This window comes from Chiloscyllium plagiosum, unplaced genomic scaffold (assembly GCF_037043375.1).
Source record: "Chiloscyllium plagiosum isolate Xiang-an unplaced genomic scaffold, Cpla_swu_hap1 HiC_scaffold_34, whole genome shotgun sequence".
Classification (NCBI taxonomy): domain Eukaryota; kingdom Metazoa; phylum Chordata; class Chondrichthyes; order Orectolobiformes; family Hemiscylliidae; genus Chiloscyllium; species Chiloscyllium plagiosum.
The window spans coordinates 25,044,920-25,065,052 of NW_028270172.1; the positions used below are offsets into that span (position 1 = coordinate 25,044,920).

Consider the following 20,133-nt stretch of genomic DNA (forward strand, 5'->3'; position numbering starts at 1 on the left):
TATACCTATCCAAATGTCTTTTAAATGCTGTACCTGTACCTGCACCTATCATTCCTGCGGCAGTTCACTCCACATACAAACCAACTCTGTGAAAACGTTGCCCCTCAGGTTCCTTTTAAATCTTTCTCCTCTCACCTTAAAAATGCCCTCTAGTTTTGACCTCACCCACTATACGGGAAAGACTTTTGCTATTCACCTTATCTATATCCAGCCTGTCCTTGTAATTCGTACCATCCCCAGGCCTAGCAACATCCTGGTAAATGTTTTCTGTACTCTCTCCAATTTAATAATATCCTTCCTATAACAGGACAACCAGAAATGTACACAGTACTTCAAAAGTCAATCTTAAAATATTACGTTTATTTCTACTTAATGCTTTTTGTCCATTAATTGTCCTAATTTCTTAAAACAGCAGAATTAAGTATGTTATCTTCTAATCACTGAAAACTATTCTAGAATCCCATGAATTCTGGAAGATCAAAACAAATGCATCCTACTCTCCAGCTATACCTTTTAAAACACAAGGACTCCTTATCCAAAAACTACTTAATTCCATTTATGGCCCATCCTTTTAATGCCTTTGAAGTCACTGATTTGCTTGGCCATATCAGCTTAAGATATTGATCTAAAGTCTGTAGACAAGCAGGGAAACTTGCACAACAACTTCCTGATTTCCAGGTTTAAATGCACTTTTGTGGTTGCTGGAAATTGCTGTGCAATTTAAAGTTCAAACAGTGTGTGCTGACAGCCGTCTCGTTATTTTTATCACACGTCTGGGTGTAGTGTTCCATTTTTTTTGACAGATGCTGTAGGGAAAAAAATTGAAAAGTGATTTTTCTGTTCATGATGTAAAATAGGGCTATTTTTGGATAGCAGGAACATTATGGGCATGGTGGTTAGTATAGCTGCCTCAAAAGCACCAGGAACCCAGGTTCGATTCCAGTCTGGAGCGACTATCTGTTTAGAATTTGCATGTTCTCTGCAGGTCTGCATAGGTTTCTTCCAGGTGCTCTGTTTTCCTCCCACAGTCCAAAGATGTGGATTGTCTGTAGTGTCCAGGGATGTGCTCTGTATTATCGTTGAATCATCCTGCTTGTTGCGTGCATATTGAAATGATATGACCTCGGACTCAAAACTCCTCAACAATTCAATCTATTAGACAACAGCACATAATGAAAATAATCTAACTCAAAGATGATAAACATCTGCTGCACACACGGATGGAATTTAATCCAGGGGACAGGGGTCTTGTCTGGCAGAAAGTGTGCCAACAATTGTCCCACTTGCCTTCTTTTGAAAAAAAGTCTGCCATTTTAAGTGGTAATGACCAATGTTTTTCACTATTTTCACTGCTGTCACTGCCACAAGGGAGAAGCAGAGGGACAGACCCAGGATCAGCAAGTCAGGTAGGCCATAACTGCCAGAGTATTGGAAAGTGATTGTAGAATGGGATTGGAAGAATGGACTGGGGTGGATGTTGGCTCTCTTCCCCAATCCAGATATTGGATATCTCAAATCAGCCATCCTATACCCAACAAGGGGCCCCTGCAGAACCCTACATTTGGTTTGAATTCCCTGCCAGCAGAGTTGAAAATTGAGGCTTTTAAGGGGACATCAAACCCACAAACTCACCTTTGCGCAGATTTTGTCAATAAAATTGTGTATCAAAAGACACACCATTCAAATACTCAAGAAGATACAAAACTTAGTAGAATTTGTAAAACTTTAATGCTATCCATCTTATAAAACTTCTTTAAGCTACAGCAAGCTCTTCTTGCTCCAAATCCTTCCATTCTCGATCCTTTATGTTACAAGTATTTCCATTTTAGCTCTACCACCTCTGGTGGACTTGTAGCATTTGCTGAAGGTACAAATATTTTACCGTTTCCTCTTAATCAAATAATTTAGAAGAACTTACTTTTTATACTGATATCAAGTTAGTGGTGTACCAGGGAGATTTGTTGCATTGCTATTCAGTCTTCCAATGCCACCATTAAACAGGTGACATTGACCATGATCTGATGTCTGACCAACACCAACCACAATATTTGATGTTGTTATCAAGTGTAAAATCAGAGGCCAAAGAACCAAACATTCCTCTTTGGTCTCAAACCAAATGCAAGTCTCTCAGTGATACAAAAACTACCACACTGCAGATGTCATTTTGGTTTGAATACTCATTAGCTTAACTTCTAAAAAGCCTTTTAAAGGTAACTCAATGGTTTTCTCCACTCCAGTGCTTCTCTGGGTTTCTAGGTTATACCTTAACCATACGTTCTGCAGCAGCAAGGTGAAAGCTGAAAATGTCATGATAAATCACTCATTCAGACTGATTCATCAACAGGAAAATTAACTTCCTAATTCTTTTCCATCTACTTGTGCTGTATTCTGAGCATTTTTCACCTATAGCTGCAGGATGCACCTCTGGTGATTGCCTCACAGAGCTTCAAAACATTCCAACTGCAGCCCCAGACTTTCCATGAAAAATGAGGCTTTGTAGAGGAATATGAAAAATCCCAGATAATTGTAAGGTAGCATTCAAAAAGTTATGAACATCTGAATTGTATTAAATTATAATATGATCTTTATTCTGCTCTTTTTCACATTACTGTTTGAGAGATTGTTGTGCATAAGTTGGATTCATACTTCTTATAATATGACTTATACTTCAAAAATGTTTTCATTAGTTGTATTTCATGTTGAGATATCCTGAAGTTGCAAAAAGTACTATATAAATGTAAGTCTTTCTTTCTACCTGAAACACTTATATGCATTACACTTTTAACATAACCTCAGAACAGTTAGATCATCTCACCATTAATGGTTTAGATGCTTCTGAACAGGCAGGCTGCAGTTTAGGTTCCTCTTTAATGAAAATTGCTGGAGCCTACAACAAAGCAAGGAGTGGTTAAGATGATGGCAGAGGTAGAAGAGATAAATATACGATGTAGCTGAATCAGAAAATAGAGCAATATACAAAATATACAATAAATTTTGAACATCAAAATTTATGAAGAGAAATCTAAAATTTGTTTATAGATTAGAACTAACTATAACAAAGGTACAGGTCACTTAACTAGCAAGCATTTTCATAAATTTCTGTCATTCCAAAACTCTCAGATTACAACAGTTTATGCCAAAGAAATTCTATGTCATAAACACAATTTTTAGTTCTTTCTAGATATATCCCTTAACTCTTGCAATTCTCACTTACTCAATTGATTAATAATTGCACAAATTAAGACACACCCCAGCTCCCCAGTCCAGATGTTATCAAAGCTCTCTTTTCTAAGGATCAGAGGTGTTCAAAATCATGAATGGTCTAGACAGAGCAGATACAAAAAACTGGCTCCATTGGTGGAGATGTAGAGAACCAGAGAGCACAAAAGCAGCAATTGAAAAACCAGGAATAATTTATTTCTCTTTTAAGGAATGTGGGGTTAGGAACTGAAATATACTTTGGGTATGGCAGTTGCGACTGTGACTCTCAAAGGGAATCAGAAAAACAACAAGAGAAAAATAGTTTGTGGGATCATAAAGGAAAGTGCAGGGAGTGCCACTAACTGTAATGCACTCACAAGAGAGCTATCATGGACCTAATGGGGCAAAAGGCCTCCTCCTATTCTACAGTGATTCCACGTATTTTTATTTGCATATTCTACATTAATTTCACATAGTCAAACGAGTAAACAATATGAATGAATGCAAAAAAATGATGGGACATTAAACAGATCAGTTGGTTCATCCTCCCTACCTCATACAGTTATGGTGCAATACAAACAACGTCTTGACTCAATTCACATATTCTCTTTCAACCTCAACCTCCTGGAAGAGATTTTAAAAAATGCACCAGAAAAATACACTCAGCCAATTCAGACAGGGTGAAAGCCTCACTGAAATCACAAAATGTGCTCAAACATTCCAGGCCAGTGTCCATGAGACAGATTTCCCTATACTTCACTTACCTATTGCATGTCAACAAATTTTTCATTTAAAAATAAGTTATATGTGGGATTTGGGTATAGCAGGCATTGACTGTCCAACCACTGCATTCCCTGGGATGTAGGGACATCACATGTTTATTGGGAATGGAGCTCCAGATAACATTTATTGTATATTGCTCCTGCTTATCTAATGCTTTTTAGATATTATCCCTAATGGTAGGTTCAGTACTTTTTTTTTAGTGAAATATGCATTAAGCACCCATTCTCTGTGGCATACTTCTTTATCAGATTAGAAGAGTCCCATAAAAGCAAAAGTAAGGACTGCAGATGCTGGAGATCAGAGTCTAGATTAGAGTGGTGCTGGAAAAACACAGCAGGTCAGGCAGCATCCGAGAAGCAGGAAAATCGACGTTTCGGGCAAAACATTCCTGATGAAGGGCTTTTGCGCGAAATGTCTATTTTCCTGCTCCTTGGATGCTGCCTGACCTGCTGTGCTTATCCAGCACCACTCTAATCAAGAGTCCCATAAAGCCTACCAATTAGAAAGAAAGCCAAAAACCTGACCTGGGGCATTTCTATGCTTTGACATATTTGATCAGTGAATTTAAAGTCTCTGAATACAGTTTACCCCATACACAGCCAAGAACAGACCTTATAAAATTGCAATAAGTTGAATTTCCCAAGCTTGTTCATAAGATTCATGCTGAACAGAGGTTCACTATCGGCAAGGGAGCCCTTTGTAACCCGATTTATCTACTCATGTGCTTTATGTTAAAAAAAATCAAAACAGTCATCCAGAAAACGTGTGAAAATATGTTTATTTCTCAAGATGCCCACACCATATGGTATTGGCATAGCTTGGATGGCTGATTGCAATGTAGATTGATGTTAACAGCATAAGCTCATTGTCCATGCCAGCTGAGACTTCAATGAGACTGTTCTTCTCAACCTCTCCCCTCAGCCTGAGGCATGGTGGCCCTCAGGTTAAAACACGACCATCTCTCTCTCTAATGAGACAATAGTCTTCTGGTCCACTAGGACTATAGTGATTTGACTTTTTTATTTGAATTCATTGCTTACAATGGCCTGATCTTGTACAAGAGACATAAAAAAGTACTGGCAGTTAGTCCTGGAGATCTCAGTAAGCTTTCTCTGCTTCGCATGCTATCTTCATATGAGTCCACCACATCAGTGTATTAAACACAGTTTCTGTGCTTTCGTGCTATAGTGCATAATCCTGTAGCATCTCCAAGGTCTCTACGGCTTCAGCTAAGGAAACAGGCAAGTGTGGTAGTTATTCATCAAGCTCTTCAGGATCTTCCCTTTAGACATTTTACCTACATTCCCAATCCATGCCTCTGAAGTGCTGGAGGTCACCCCGTGGTTTTGTTGGCTTCATGTTGAAAGAGTTATGCCTTGACATTCACAAAGCAATCACAAGACACAATCAGCACAAACTACACCAGTTACCCATTCCTTGCTATACTTCCCACTAGTACACATTGCATCTTCAAACTTTATAGAGCAATCTTGTAAAAACAGTCAGAAAAAAGACCTATCAACTCCTAGACTCAATGCACTGACTAATAAAGGATATTAAACTCTTTCTTCACTATCTTACCTACCTGTGACTCCATTTGCAAAGAACTATGAACCTGCACTCTAAGATCTTTGTTCAGCAACACGCCTCAGGATCTTAAGCGTGTAAGTCCTGCCCTGATTTGCCTTTCCAAAAGGCAGCACATCACATTTATCTAAATTAAAATCCACCTGCACCCCTCAGCGCATTGGCCCATCTGATCAAGATCCTATTGTACTCTGAGGTAACCTTCTTCTCTGTCCACTAGTGTCATCTGCAAACTTTCTAACCATTCCTATTTCATATCCAAATCATTTATATAAAAATGACAAAAAGCAGTGAATCCAACACCGATCACAGTGGTACACCACTGTCATAGGCTTCCAGTCTGAAAAGCAACTCTCCACCACCACCCTTTATCTTCTACCTTCGAGCCAGTTCTGTATTCTAAGGGCTAGTTCTCATCGTATTCAATGTGATCCAACCTTGCTAACTAATCTACCATGAGGAACCTTGTCAAACACCTTACTCAAGTCCACACAGATCACATCCACTGCTCTGCCCTCATCAATCGTTTTCGTAACTTCAAAAAAACAACTCAATCAAGTTAGTGAGACCCAATTTCCCTTACACAAAGCCACACTGACTATCCCAAATAAATGCAAATTCTGTCCCTCAGGATTCCCTCCAACAATATGTCCACCACCACTGTTAGACTCACTGGTCTATAATTCCCCGGCTTTTCCTTACCACCCTTCTTAAATAGTGGCACCATGTTAGCCAACCTCCAGTCTTCCGGCACCTCACCTGTGGCTATCGATGATACAAATATCTCAGCAGAAGGCCTAGTAATCACTTCCCTAGCTTCCCACAAAGTTCTAGTGTACACTTGATCAGGTCCTAGGGATTTATCCACCTTTATGCATTTTAAGCCATCCAGCAGCTCCCCCTCCATTTTCAAGATGTCGCTATTTATTTGATTGATTTATTGTCATGTCTTTCAAAGTACAGTGAAAAGTCATGTTTACAAGCAGTACAGGCAGATCATAGTAAGCAAGGATGTATAGATCAAAAAGAGTTAGAGGCATAGGGCAACACGGTGGCACAGTGGTTAGCACTGCTGCCTCACAGCTCCAGAGACCTGGGTTCAATTCCCGCCTCAGGCGACTGTCTGTGTGGAGTTTGCACATTCTCCCTGTGTCTGCGTGGGTTTCCTCCGGGTGCTCCGGTTTCCTCCCACAGTCCAAAGATGTGCAGGTCAGGTGAATTGGCAATGCTAAATTGCCCGTAGTAAAGGGTAAATGTAGGGGGTATGGGTGGGTTGCGCTTCGGCGGGGCGGTGTGGACTTGTTGGGCCGAAGGGCCTGTTTCCACACTGTAAGTAATCTAATCTAATCATATATTTTCCCATGTTTTATATCTTCTCGTCAAACATCCAGGAGGATGGGTCTCATGCAAACTTAGAAACAAAAACAGGTTAAATAGTATGACTGCTTGGTGTCTTGTAGGTCATTTCAGAGTCCGATAAACAGACTAGTTGAGCTAGTGATTCAATCAGCAAACTTCTCCTGGCTGATCTTTAAGCAGACAAGTGAGCAGTTATCTCACCATGAAGCTTTTCATAAATTCAAGACACTGTTGAAATATGTTATGGTGATCAAATTGATTCAACATCTCGTGTTGTGGGTCAACACTTTTGAAGCCCAGCTAACATGTTACCTTGGCCAATCACTCCCATTTGCCACAAATTGGATTGGGTTTCAGTCTCCTCTTTTGTGCAGCATGAAACATGGAAATAAGCAGTTTGAACTTTAAGCAACTTTAAACTAAGATCTGTTAATTCTAAAGATGGCTGTGAAATATCTTCATCTACATCCATACTTAATAGGTATTCGTGAAAGACTCAATATGGTTCGTGGCCCAAACGCCAACTGTCACACGATTTGCAGAAGCCACCTTAACAATTCATTTGAGCTCACATTTTAAAAAGTATTCTCTCAAAGTTGATTGTGAGATGCCTTTATTGAGAATGCTGAGCGTTGTCATATTATTTGGTTTGAACATTCTTTTACTTAAGCTGCAAGCGTGCTTAGCTAATGCCTTACACACAAGGAAGTACTAATTGAGAAATACCAAATACAAAAACGCCACTTTGAATTAGGACCTGCATCATTTCACTTCACTAAATAGCTTGGGCCTGTTTCTTTACCATACACTGCAATCTGCATTGAACAGCTATGGGTGACAAAGTATTTTTTAACTCCCGTAAAAGTGAATGATGCTAGTTCTATATACACTCACCTGAACGTCAAGACTCATATCAATATTTTTACTTGCTTTTTGTTCAACATTTCTTTTCTGAAAGAAATAAAAATGCTAACATTGTAAAATAATTTTGCAGAAGGTAAAACACAAACAGTCCATTCAGGAATCTTTACCAAAGTTATGCTCCACACAAATCTCCTTCCACCCTACTCAGTATATCCCTTGATCCATTTTTCCCACAAGTACTTATCCATAGTTCCACTAAAACATCAAAACTATTTGACCCAGCTTCAGCATGTGGTATCTTCATTTGACAACCTAACTACTCTCTAGGTAAAAAAATAATGTTTCCAGTTTATTACTGAATCTTTTATATTTCCAGTCTTTTGAAGGCCAACAATTATTCTCACTTCAACACACAACATTTTAAAAAATTATGTTGCAATGGTTCTGATGGAGGGGTCAATTTTTATGGTAGTTTACTTTTAAAACAAAAGTAAAAATATGATGGAGGTCAACTGGCAGAAAAATTTATTTTCACCTGGGACCCTGTTGACTTCATTGTGAGAGACACTGGATTAACATCATGCTTAGACAGACTTATATTGCACTTTTCACCAAAAAAAGTGTTTTCAAAGAACTGTAGTGTCAATACAGAACTTTTAAACTGTATACAATTTGCAAACAGCACATTATCCTCCGTCATTTCTGCCACCTACAATCAGACTCACTAGCAGAGATATATTTCACTCCCCACTCCTATCAGCATTCTGCAGATAGCATTCCCTTTGCAACCTCATTAGGTCCACAACCCCCACCAACCCGCCCTCCACTCCCGGCATCTTACCTTGCCGCCACATGGGGTATAAAACCTGTGCCCGTTACCACCGCCGCTCCCCCGCTCCCTCCATCCAAGGCCCCAAAGGATCCATCCACATCCGGCAGACATTTTCCTGCACATCCAAACACGTCATCTACTGTGTCCATTGCTCTTGATGTGGTCTCCTCTACATGAGGGAGACAGGACACCAACTCCCGGAACATTTCAGGGAACATCTCTGGGACACACACCAAACCACGCCATCGCCCTGTGCAACTCTCCCTCCCACCCTGCCAAGGACATGCAGGTCCTGGGCCTCCTCCACTACCAAATCCAAGCCACCCGACGCTTGGACGAAAACGCCTCATGTTCTGCCTGGAGACACTCCAATCACACTGCATTAATGTTGATTTCACCAGTTTCCTCATCTCCCCTCCCCCCACCTCATCCCCGATCCAACCCTCCAACTCGGCACCACCCTCTTGAACTGTCGTACCTATCCATCTTCCTTCCCTCCTATCCGCTCCACCCTCCCTTCCAACCTATCACCATCACCCTCCCACCAGCATCAACCTATCACCTTCCCAGCTACCCTCTTCCACACCACCTCACCCCCCTTTTATCTCTCAGCTCCCACCCCTCCCCCACATTCCTGATGAAGGACTTATGCCTGAAACATCAACTCTCCTCCTCCTCAGATGCTGCCTGTCCTGCTGTGCTTTTCCAGTGCCACACGTTTTGACTCTCACCTCCAGTTCTCACTTTTTCCAATTTGCAAACACCAAAAAAAAAGCATTACGACAATATGACGCATTTCTGTGATATCGGCCAGGACACTGGAAAGAACTTCCCTGTTCTTATCTGAAATACTGCCATGGAATGTTTTACGCCTGACAGAGGTCAGCCACGTCATTCCAAGGACATCTCCAATAATGCAGCAATCCCTCAAAGCTACAGAGAAGTAGAAGTCTCGATTTTTAGGTTCAAATCCTGGAGTTAGAGGCAAGCATGCTACCTTATCTGTCAAAGTTGGCACTGAGTGAAGCTTCTGTAGAATTTACACTTCAAACAAATGGTCAAGTTTGTTCTTGTAATTCAAAATTACTGTGGTAGCATTGAGACTAGAAATCTTCCAAGACCTTAATAATCAGCAGCTTACTCTCTCTGTGTATGTTCCTTCCATGTCCTTACTCCCATGAGTTGAAAAAGTCAATAACCTCAAGTGTTACCCATTTTCCTCTGCATAGATGTTGCATGACCTGCTGAATACTTGAAACAATTTTGTCTAGTTTGTTCCCCCAAGTGATTCCATTCTCCCCTTAGGTATCCACTCAAACTAAGCATTTATTTTAGTATAATCTGTAATAACCACCATGTCAGCAATGATTAGTATAGCATGCAAATAAGTTCTTACCTGTGATAAATGATAAACAGCTTTGGAATGTTCTCCTGCAGTGATCTGATTCAACAAATCATCCACCATTTTCTTTGTGGAACTCCCACAGTCTTTAACAAATTCTTGTAAACTGCAGGAAAACATACATTAAAAATCTTGTAAAAGAAGTTTAGGTTTGCAATTTCAACATATTTCTTGCAAAAATGTAATCAATTGAAGGAATCAAATATTGTTGTACAATGAAATTGAAACATGATGTTTCCCATTTGTTGATTTGGGGTCTTGAATGTTGACAAACTGACAATGTAAAGTCTAACAAATACTTACACTAGCAAAATTTCAACATAAATCTGTTCTGCAGCAAGGGAAAACAAATTAAATAATACCAACATATTTATATCTAACATTTCCAGTTAAAAAGCTACAAGTTCTTCTTAGTTAATGATCTGCTGCCCTCTGATGGCCCACTTATATCTCTGTTTAAACTCGGGTAAGGCAGAAAATCTTTTGGCAGCACTTTCAGCCATTTACAATGATAGCATTATTTAAATGTCTTGCTATTAGCACTCAAAAACCCTTTGAAAGAATGCATATTCCTGGGCAGGCCTGAGTCACTGCGCTATGATTTTTAAAAGATAAACTTCAGGCACTGGTTAGGGCAGGTTAAGATGGCTCTAGGTAAATCATTAAGCAGCCAGTTGTTTCAGAAAAACTTTACTGCATAGGAAATTATCACAATAGTTAAGAGTTGTAAAAGATAGCATTATGCATAAAAGGTGGTTTCACACAGTTCCATTGGTAAATTGCACATAGGAAGATGTTGGCAGTTTGTTGGAGGTCAATTATCTTAGCTGCAGGACATCTCTGCAGGAGTTCATCAGGGTAGTGCCCTAGGTAAAAACAATGACTGCAAATGCTGGAAACCAGATTCTGGATTAGTGGTGCTAGAAGAGCACAGCAGTTCAGGCAGCATCCGAGGAGCAGTAAAATTGACGTTTCAGGCAAAAGCCCTTCATCAGGAATACAGGCAGAGAGCCTGAAGGGTAGAGAGATAAGTGAGAGGAGGGTGGGGGTGGGGAGAAAGTAGCATAGAGTACAATAGGTGAGTGGGGGAGGGGATGAAGGTGATAGGTCGGGGGGGGAGGAGTGGATAGGTAGAAAAGAAGATAGGCAGGTAGGACAAGTCATGGGGACAGTGCTGAACTGGAAGTTTGGAACTAGGGTGAGGTGGGGGAAGGGGAAATGAGGAAACTGTTGAAGTCCACACTGATGTCCTGGGGTTGAAGTGTTCCGAGGCAGAAGATGAGGCGTTCTTCCTCCAAGCATCTGATGGTGAGGGAGCGGCGGTGAAGGAGGCCCAGGACCTGCTTGTCCTCAGCAGAGTGGGAGGGGGAGTTGAAATGTTGGGCCATAGGGCGGTGTGGGTGTCCCAGAGATGTTCCCTAAAGCGCTCTGCTAGCCCAACTAACTTCAGCAGTTTCAATGACTTTCCCTCCATCTCAAGGTCAAAAAGTGGCAATCTTCACTGATGATTGCACAATATCCACCATTCACAACTCTTCAGGTAATGAAGCCGTCCATGACAAAATGTAGCAAGACAACATCAAGGCTTTGACTGAAAAATGGCAAAAAACATGCATGCCACAGAAATAACAGGCAATTACCACCAAGCCACTGCCTCTTGAAATTCAAATGGTATTACCACCACTGAAGCCCCCATTATGAACATCCTGAGGGGTTACTATTGAACAGAAACTCAATGGATTCACCCAACAAATACAGTGGCTACAAAAGGCGATTAGAAGCTAAGACTATGGAAGTAATTTATTTTTTTTCTCTCCCAAAGCCTGTCCACACCTACAAGGCACCAGTCAGGAGAGTGATCGATTACTCCTCACATTCCTGAATGAGTTCAGCTCCAACAACTGCCAAGAAGGTTGAAACCGTCTGGACAAAGCAGTTTGCTTGATTGGCACCATTTCACAAACATCCACTCTCCCCAACACTGACACTCAGTAACAGCAGTGTGCACAGTTTACAACACAAACTGTGGAAATTCACCAAATATCTTTCAGCAGCACCTTCCAAACCCATTAATGACATCTAGGAAGACAAGGGTAGCAGATACATGGCAAGACCAACAGCTGCAAATTGATCTCCAAGCCAATCACTATCCTGACCTAGAAACGTATTGTCATTCCTTCAATGTTGTTGGGCGAAAACCCTGAAATTTCCTTCCTAAGAACATTGTGGGTCTCCCTGCAACATTTGGACTACAGTGATTCAAAAGGCAGCTCACTACCACCTCCTCAAGAGAACAGGAATGGTCCAGCCAGCAAGGCCCTCAAGTGAACAAAAATAAACATACTGACACCCAATAGCTGACAGCATTGCAGCAGCATAGCCAAATACATTCAAATAAATCCATTTTGAAACCCACACCATTTGTTCACCCTTCAATACTAAAAACAAAGGCTTATTCTGGAGTGTAAATTAATAAATGTGTTTACCTCAAGGCACACTGCACCCCAGTCTCTTCTCCATATGTAGAATACAGCAACTCAGTCTCCTCTGGGGTAAGGTTAGGGAAGATGGTATTGTTTTCTATGGACTGTGCTGTATACACACAGTTCAAGTACGTAACTGTAATAGGTAAAGAAAGGTTTCGAAATGTTTTCATATCCAACAGGTTTCATTTCTAACAAGAGTATTGGGTTGGACACATTCATTTGTAAGAGTCAGGTTCAATTCACCTAATACTTAGGTTTGTTCTTTTATAAGTTCAAAACATAATCCAAACTATTTTTCCATTAAAAAGACACAAAATATATGTGAGAGAGACAACATTCCCCCCAAAACATGGATAGTTTTTCCTCCAAAAACTTAGTTTTCTCCCTTCTTTCTTTGATGATGATTACAAGGTTATAGTGTTCATAAGGAATAAACTAAATGTTGTATAAACACAAACAATTTTGCACGTTAAATTGTTATATTGTAATGGCATACAGTAAAATTGGCATCATCTACATGCTATGGTAATGGGTCATGCCAGTTGGCACGCAAAGGTAGCCAAGGTAAAAACAACCCTTGGAGACAAAATCTTCCTCATCTATACCTCAAATCAGCAATCCCTTATTTTTAAAATTTGACTTCCTAATCTTAACTTTCCCTGTGAGGAGAAACATCTTGGCAGCACCTGTCTTGTCAAGCCCTCTTAGAAGCTTATATTTTTAACAAGATCACCTAATGTTGCTGGAACCTCCACTGAGTATAGGCTCATCTTGCTTAACCTTTTGCTCATAAAAGCGAATCTTTTTATCCTAAGAATCAGCCTAGTGAACCTTGTCAGAGCTGTTTCAAACCAAGTATATCCTTGCTGAACTGATCAGACCAAAACTCTGATCCTCCAGGTGCCACCCACCCTATTAAGTTGTGACAAAACTTCACTATTTTTATCTTCTATTGCTCGTGTAATGAAGATCAGGTTTTCCTTGTTTTTACAATTATGTGTTGTACCTGCACACTAACTCTTTGTGATTCATATACTGGAATATCCCGATCTCCATGTACCAAAGCACTTTGCAGTTTCTCTCCAATTAAGTAAAATTGTCTCTTTCTATTCTTCGTGCCAAAGTAGAAAAATTGACATTTTTCCACACAAAGCCACATCTGTCAAATTTTTGTTCATTCACTGCTGCTTCACAGCACCAAGAATCTGGGGTCGAGCCTCAGGTAGACTGTCTGTGTGGTGTCTGCACATTCTCCCAGTGTTTGCATGGGTTTTCTTTGCTTTCTCCGGTTTCCTCCCATAGCCCAAAGATGTGCAAGTTAGGTGGATTGGCCATGCTAAATTGCCCATAATATCAGGGATGTGCAGGTTAGGTGTATTAGCCATAGAAAATGCAGGGTTATAGGGAAGGTCTGGGTGGGATGCTTCAGAGTGTCAGTGTGGACTTGATGGGCTTGCTTCCACACTGTGGAGATTCTACTAAATTGGAATATTTTGAGAAAAGCTTAAGCAATACACGTTCGCACTCAAAAATAAAGTTTTGATTAGTGAAAGCAAAAGCTAATTTTACCTGATAAAGCTTTATTCCTCCTGTCATCTTTAAATCCCATAGTATTAATACCTGGTTGAAGTTTAGTTGTAAGGGAACTTAGATCGACTGGGTGAACCTCTTCCTCTGCAATATCAATATAGAATACTAAACATATATTCAAACCAGATACAAAAATCCAAGTGACAAATCTATATGATTAAAAAAAATTCCCGTGTCAACATGTATTTACTGCAAATAAATATTCATCTAAAACTGTAGTAGCTTTTGTGTGTAAATTGTAAAACTAGTCAACACTGAACTTGATCATTTTCATGACCTTTGAATTAGAAACAGTTTGTCAAGGAAAATCTGTAGTTCCTTTAAACGATCATTGGTATTTTTTAAAATCATTTTATACATTCATACAAATGTCAGCTAACCGTAGACCCAGGTATCATAATACCTGGTGAAACACCTCTACCCTCCATCTCATATTCTTTTTGCCAAATTCCCTCATCTAAGTCAACAGTTTGGCCTTTCCAGCAACCTCACAGCAACATCAGGTTGCTCTGGGGTACACAAGTCCCTTTGTGACCAGGCTACTATCACTAAACACTGGTCCAGATTCATAAAAATCAGCCAGGACTTGGATTTCACTGCATTCTTCCAAGTAGTTAGTGACAAAGCATCTTAATGTCTGTTTTTACCCTATTTAGCAAGGACTCTCATTTGGATTTGATTCAATGAAGACTTCATATTGTAAACAAAAACACATTAGTCTGAATCAGCAACACAAACAGGTTGCCAAATTAATTTTAGAATAATGAATCTAAAGAAGAGACACAGATAAGATGCAGAGCTGAGCTGAGAAGTTGCAAATGGAGTTTAATGCGGAAAAGTGTGAGAAGTTCACTTCGGAAGAAGTAACAGGAATGCAGAGTACTGGGGCTAATGGTGAAATTCTTGGCTGTGTAGATGAATAGAGAGATCTATGTCCAGGTGCATAAATCCCTGAAGGTTTCCACTCAGGTTTATAGGGTTGTTAAGAAGGCATATGGTGTGTTGGCGTTCATTAGTAGGGGGATTGAGTTTCAGAGCCACGAGGTCATGCTTCAGCTGTACAAGACACTGGTAAGGCCGCACCTGGAGTATTCTGTGCAGTTCTGGTCACCACATTATAGAAACGATGTGGAAGCTTTGGAAAGGGTTTAGAGGTGATTTACTAGGATGTTGCCTGGTATGGAAGGAAGGTTTTACCAGGAAAGACTGAGAGAACTGAGGCTGTTTTCATTGGAGAGAAGAAGGTTGAGAGATGACTTAATCGAGACATATAAGATAATCAGAGGGTTAGATAGGGTGGACAGTGACAGCCTTTTTCCTCAGATGGTGAAGGCTTTCAATTGAGGGGTCATAGATTTAGGACAGATATCAGGGGTAGTTTCTTTACTCGGAGAGTAGTAGGAGCGTGGAACAGCCTGTCTACAACAATAGTACACTCACCGACGTTAAAGGCATTTAAATGGGCATTGGGCATACATATGGATAATAACGGAACTGTGTAGGTTAGATTGGCATCAGATTAATTTTGAAGGTTGGCGCAACACCATATGCACACATGCAAACAAAAAAAAAAATTGGTTGTAGTTGGAGGGGTAAAAAAAAGGTACAGAGGAAGTTGTTCAATAGCATCAGTCCTCGAACACTCATTTTGGAATCAAATGAGGGACCAAGGTTGTCACCAGCCTGGCTTAGGCTGAAATTGTTGCTAGAGAGAGAAATTGGGACAGTAGCTCAGGAATGTAGTTTTCCGCATGTCTGCATACACTGACTTCAGTGATCCCAATATTTCATTGGGGGAAATTCCCACTGATGAGCAGTCCAATTATTTAATAAAAATAAAGGAGTCTCACTTGGAGCAATGTGAGTAGATGTGAGCACCACATCTTAGAAAATAGATATTGGCCTTGGTGGGAGTACAACGTAGGTTTACAAGAATAACACCTGGACTTCAGGGGTTAATTTATGAAGACAGAATATACAAATAAGACCTGCTTTCTCTAGGCTTTAGAAGGTTATTGAGTGATCCGATTGAAATCTTCAAGATATAAACAGGAAAAGACAGGGTAGTTAAACTATTTCCACTGGCTGTGGATTCTAGAATTAGAGGTGTCGTCTGAGAATTAGGGTTCAGCAGAGATGTTAGGAAGCATTTCTACACACAAAAAGTAGTAGATGTTTGGAACTCTCTTCGATTTAATGGCAATTGATGCAGGATCAGATGCTGTTTTTAAATCTCAGATAAATTTTGTTCAGATATTCAGGGATATAAATTGTAAAATTTATACTGTGCCGGCATGTGGATGAGAAATAGAAGGCAGACAAGTAATGGGAAATATCAGAAATAATAGTATGGAGAAAGGAGAATAATGCATTAAAAATAATCTTCTGGTCATGATTAGATCAAGGAGAAGACAGTGATGAGGTATTTGAAGACGATGGTATGGTCATTTATATCAGAGACTGCAGGAGGATGGAAGTTTACCGTTGTCACTGGCACATAGCATGTGATTGTGCTAATAATTATTTCAATGCAGAGGCAGGTGTACAAACCTTAGTGGAGGGATTCAAATGTGGACTTCGAGAAAAGATGGGAGAATTTGGGAGGGGCAGCAACACATTCGAGAACTTTTGATCTTGACATGAGGTTGGAGTTGAGATAGTAGATTGGAAAGAGAATCGGACCAAGTGTTGTTTCATTTTGAAGACAGGAGTGTTGACAATAGTCAACTGTGACCTATATCAACTTCGGTAATGCATTCGCCAAGGTTTCTGATGGTAGACTGGTTAGCAAGGTTAAATCACATGGAATCACATGGTTATGGAATTGACTGGTGAAGGATTGCTTTACAGACTGGAGTCTGTGACCAATGGTGTGCCACAAGGATCGGTGCTGCGCCCACAGTTTTTCGTCATTTATTAAATGATTTGGATGTGAACATAGGAGGTATGATATATATAGTGGACCATGAAGACAATGGGCCAAAGAGTGGCAGATGGAGTTTAATTTAGATAAATGTAAATGCAATCAGAGCAAGACTTAATGGCAAGGTCCTGGGGAGTGCTGCTGAACAAAGAGACCTTGGAGTGCAGGTTCATAGTTCCTTAAAAGTGGATAGTGAAGAAGGCATTTGCTATGCTCACCTTTATTGGTCAGTGCATTGTTGGGAAGACAAGTTGCACCTATAGAGTGCATGGTTTAGGCCACTTTTGGAATACTATGTGCAATTCTGGTCTCCCTATTACAGCAAAGATGTTGTGAAACTTGAAAGGGTTCAGAAAAGATTTACAGGGATGTCACCAGGGTTGGAAGATTTGAGCTGCAGGGAGAGGCTGAATAGGCTGAGGGGCATGGATAAGCTATGTAGAAAAAGTCTTTTCCCCAGGGTGGGAGAGTTCAAAACTAGAGGGCATAGGTTTAAGGTGAGAGGGGAAAGATATAAAAGGGACCTAAGGGGTAACTTTTTCATGCAGAGGGTGGTGGATGTATGAAATAAGTAGCCTGAGGAAGTAGTGGAGGCTGGTACAATTACAACATTTAAGAGGCATCTGATGGGTATATGAATAGGAAGTGTTTAGAGGGATAAAGGCCAAGTGCTGGAAAATGGGACTAGATTAGGTTAGGCTATCTGGTCGGCATGAACGAGTTAGACTGAAGGGTCTGTTTCCATACTGTTTCTGAGCTGTGCATCTCTATGACTGACTAACATTGAGGGCCGATCTGTACTGCACTGTAACATTCTATGTTCTAATTCCTACAATTTGATCAATGAATAGCAATTTCACAATAACAATTTGATTCTCAATAGGCTTACATTTCATTGTTTGAACAAGATTCTTACTTCTGCCCTCTATTTTCGCAATGCAAAGTTACTGACAGTGTAAAATTTTAATTTAAAAAAGTTTGCATCATGAGCTCTGATTTGCAAAAAAGTTAGAGATGTTTCTGGAGAGTTGAAGTCATCAACCATGGCATTTTCCCTTCTGGTATACAAGTTTAACAAGGTCACGCACTTGACTGGACAAACATCAACAAATTTGAGAGCTTCCAGTTGTGACACAGCCATTTACATCCCCTGCAGCCATAGTCTTCTAGTGAAAGAAAGATCTTCTGCATTGAGCTTGGGCTCCACGGCTTCCCTGCATCCCCACCAGTCTTCTGGCCTTGTGAACCCCAAATCTGCTGCTCCCCTGTACCACCCAGACATTCCTTACTCCTCTGAGGAGAAAGTGAGGTCTGCAGATGCTGGAGATCAGAGCTGAAAATGTGTTGCTGGAAGAGCGCAGCAGGTCAGGCAGCATCCACGGAACAGGAGAATCGACGTTTCGGGCATAAGCCCTTCTTCCTGAAGAAGGGCTTATGCCCGAAACGTCGATTCTCCTGTTCCGTGGATGCTGCCTGACCTGCTGCGCTCTTCCAGCAACACATTTTCATTCCTTACTCCTCTCCCTAAGACCCCAAAAGGCCCAATCCTGACTCCACTGCTCCCTCCCTCAGGTCTCCTGAATCTTCAATCCATTCTTCTATCTATCTCCCTCTTCATCTCTCCCTGATCATTTAAATCCTGTGGCTCATCAAGTGGCCGGCAGCAGAGTGTGCTATCTCAAGAGGGAGCAGCAGTCAACAGAAGACAGAGGTGGGAAAGAAAATAATACTAAAATGGCAAAATACCATTATTCAAAAGTTGGAATTCTGTCAAATGAGGGAAGTTCTCATTCCTGGAAGTTGTACTTAGCACCAAAGCATACTGATTGCAAGAGCTATACATCTTTATTATATCCTGCCCACTAAGGTACAATGTGTAATAAAGCATTCAGCATATTTTTGTGTGACTTATTGAGGTTTTATTAAACTAAAAGCCTAAGAAGGCCTTTAAGTTGCATTTTGGTAGCGCATAAGAATGCAAGATGAAAAATGGGGTGCTGGAAAAGCACAGCAGGTCAGGCAGCATCAAAGGAACAGAAGAATCGATGCTTCGGGCATAAGCCCCTCATCAGGGACGTGTGTGTGTCGCGCGGGCTCCTCCATCCTCTTATCTATCTCTCAGCCACCTTTCCCACTCCACATTCCTGATGAAGGGCTTATGCCCAAAATGTTGATTCTCCTGCTCCTCGATGCTGCTTGACCTGCTGTGCTTTTCCAGCACCACACCTTTTGACTCTGATCTCCAGCAACTGCAGTCCTCACTTTCTCCATAAAAATGTAAGAATTAGGAGCAGTGCAAAGCTTTAATCGTGCATTGTGCTTGCTTGGCCATTCACGAAGATTGGGGTTGAATTTCTTCACCAACACACTTTCCCTCCTCATCCTGACATTGCTTGATGTTCTTAATGCCCAAAAATCGATTGATCTCAGTTCTAAATACACTTACTAACTTATTCTGAAGTACAGAATAACAAAGTTTTACAACAAACTTTCCTTGTTTTTTTTTGCAGAAAAGCAGAAGTCATTCATCAGCAGTGATTCGCTCCAGTTCAGAGAGAATGTTGCTGATAACTCTCAAATCAAGATATTCCCCTTTATCTTCTTCTGGCTCCTAGTTTTGGAAAATAGTCTCTCAAATTCTGCTCTTTCAGCCTTCTGTGAATTTTGCACATTACAATTTAATTATCTCTTATTTTGCTAGACTTCAGAGGACATGGGTCTATATTTCTTAAAGAACTCCTCAAAAGGACCGCTTGATTCTTGGAATCTGTAATGTAATAAACATTTGTTGCATTCCCAAGGCATGTACCTTCCACCTAAGGTAAGGATACTAAATCTATCTACAGTATTCGAAATGTGGTCTCACCAAAATTTGATATAAGCAAGACTTCTTTACATTAAATATTCAGAGGTCTAATACAATCTATGGCATGGTTGCAAATATCTGACACCCAAGCACTAAACCTTGTGACATTCCACTGTTAGACCACCCTGTTATAAAAAGGGTTCACTTAGACCAATTCAGTTTTCTAACTGATGTCCAATTGGAACTGATGTAGTATCCCTGGTCCAATGAATCTTAAATGATCAGTACTTATTGTTGGCT

General features: G+C 40.5%; 1 protein-coding gene across 5 annotated transcripts in view; it reads right to left on the bottom strand.

Moving 5' to 3' along the window:
• The window catches only part of brd9 (bromodomain containing 9), a 78,503-nt gene that overhangs the window by 29,182 nt on the left and 29,188 nt on the right, over positions 1-20,133 (bottom strand). For all 5 annotated transcript variants that reach the window (XM_043719332.2, XM_043719329.2, XM_043719331.2 and 2 more), the window contains exons 10-14: positions 14,084-14,188; positions 12,515-12,647; positions 10,023-10,134; positions 7,825-7,881; positions 2,816-2,887 (exon numbers count right to left, since the gene is read on the bottom strand). In XM_043719332.2, the coding sequence (XP_043575267.1) occupies positions 2,816-2,887; positions 7,825-7,881; positions 10,023-10,134; positions 12,515-12,647; positions 14,084-14,188 (479 nt within the window). The remainder of the gene's footprint in view (positions 1-2,815; positions 2,888-7,824; positions 7,882-10,022; positions 10,135-12,514; positions 12,648-14,083; positions 14,189-20,133) is intronic.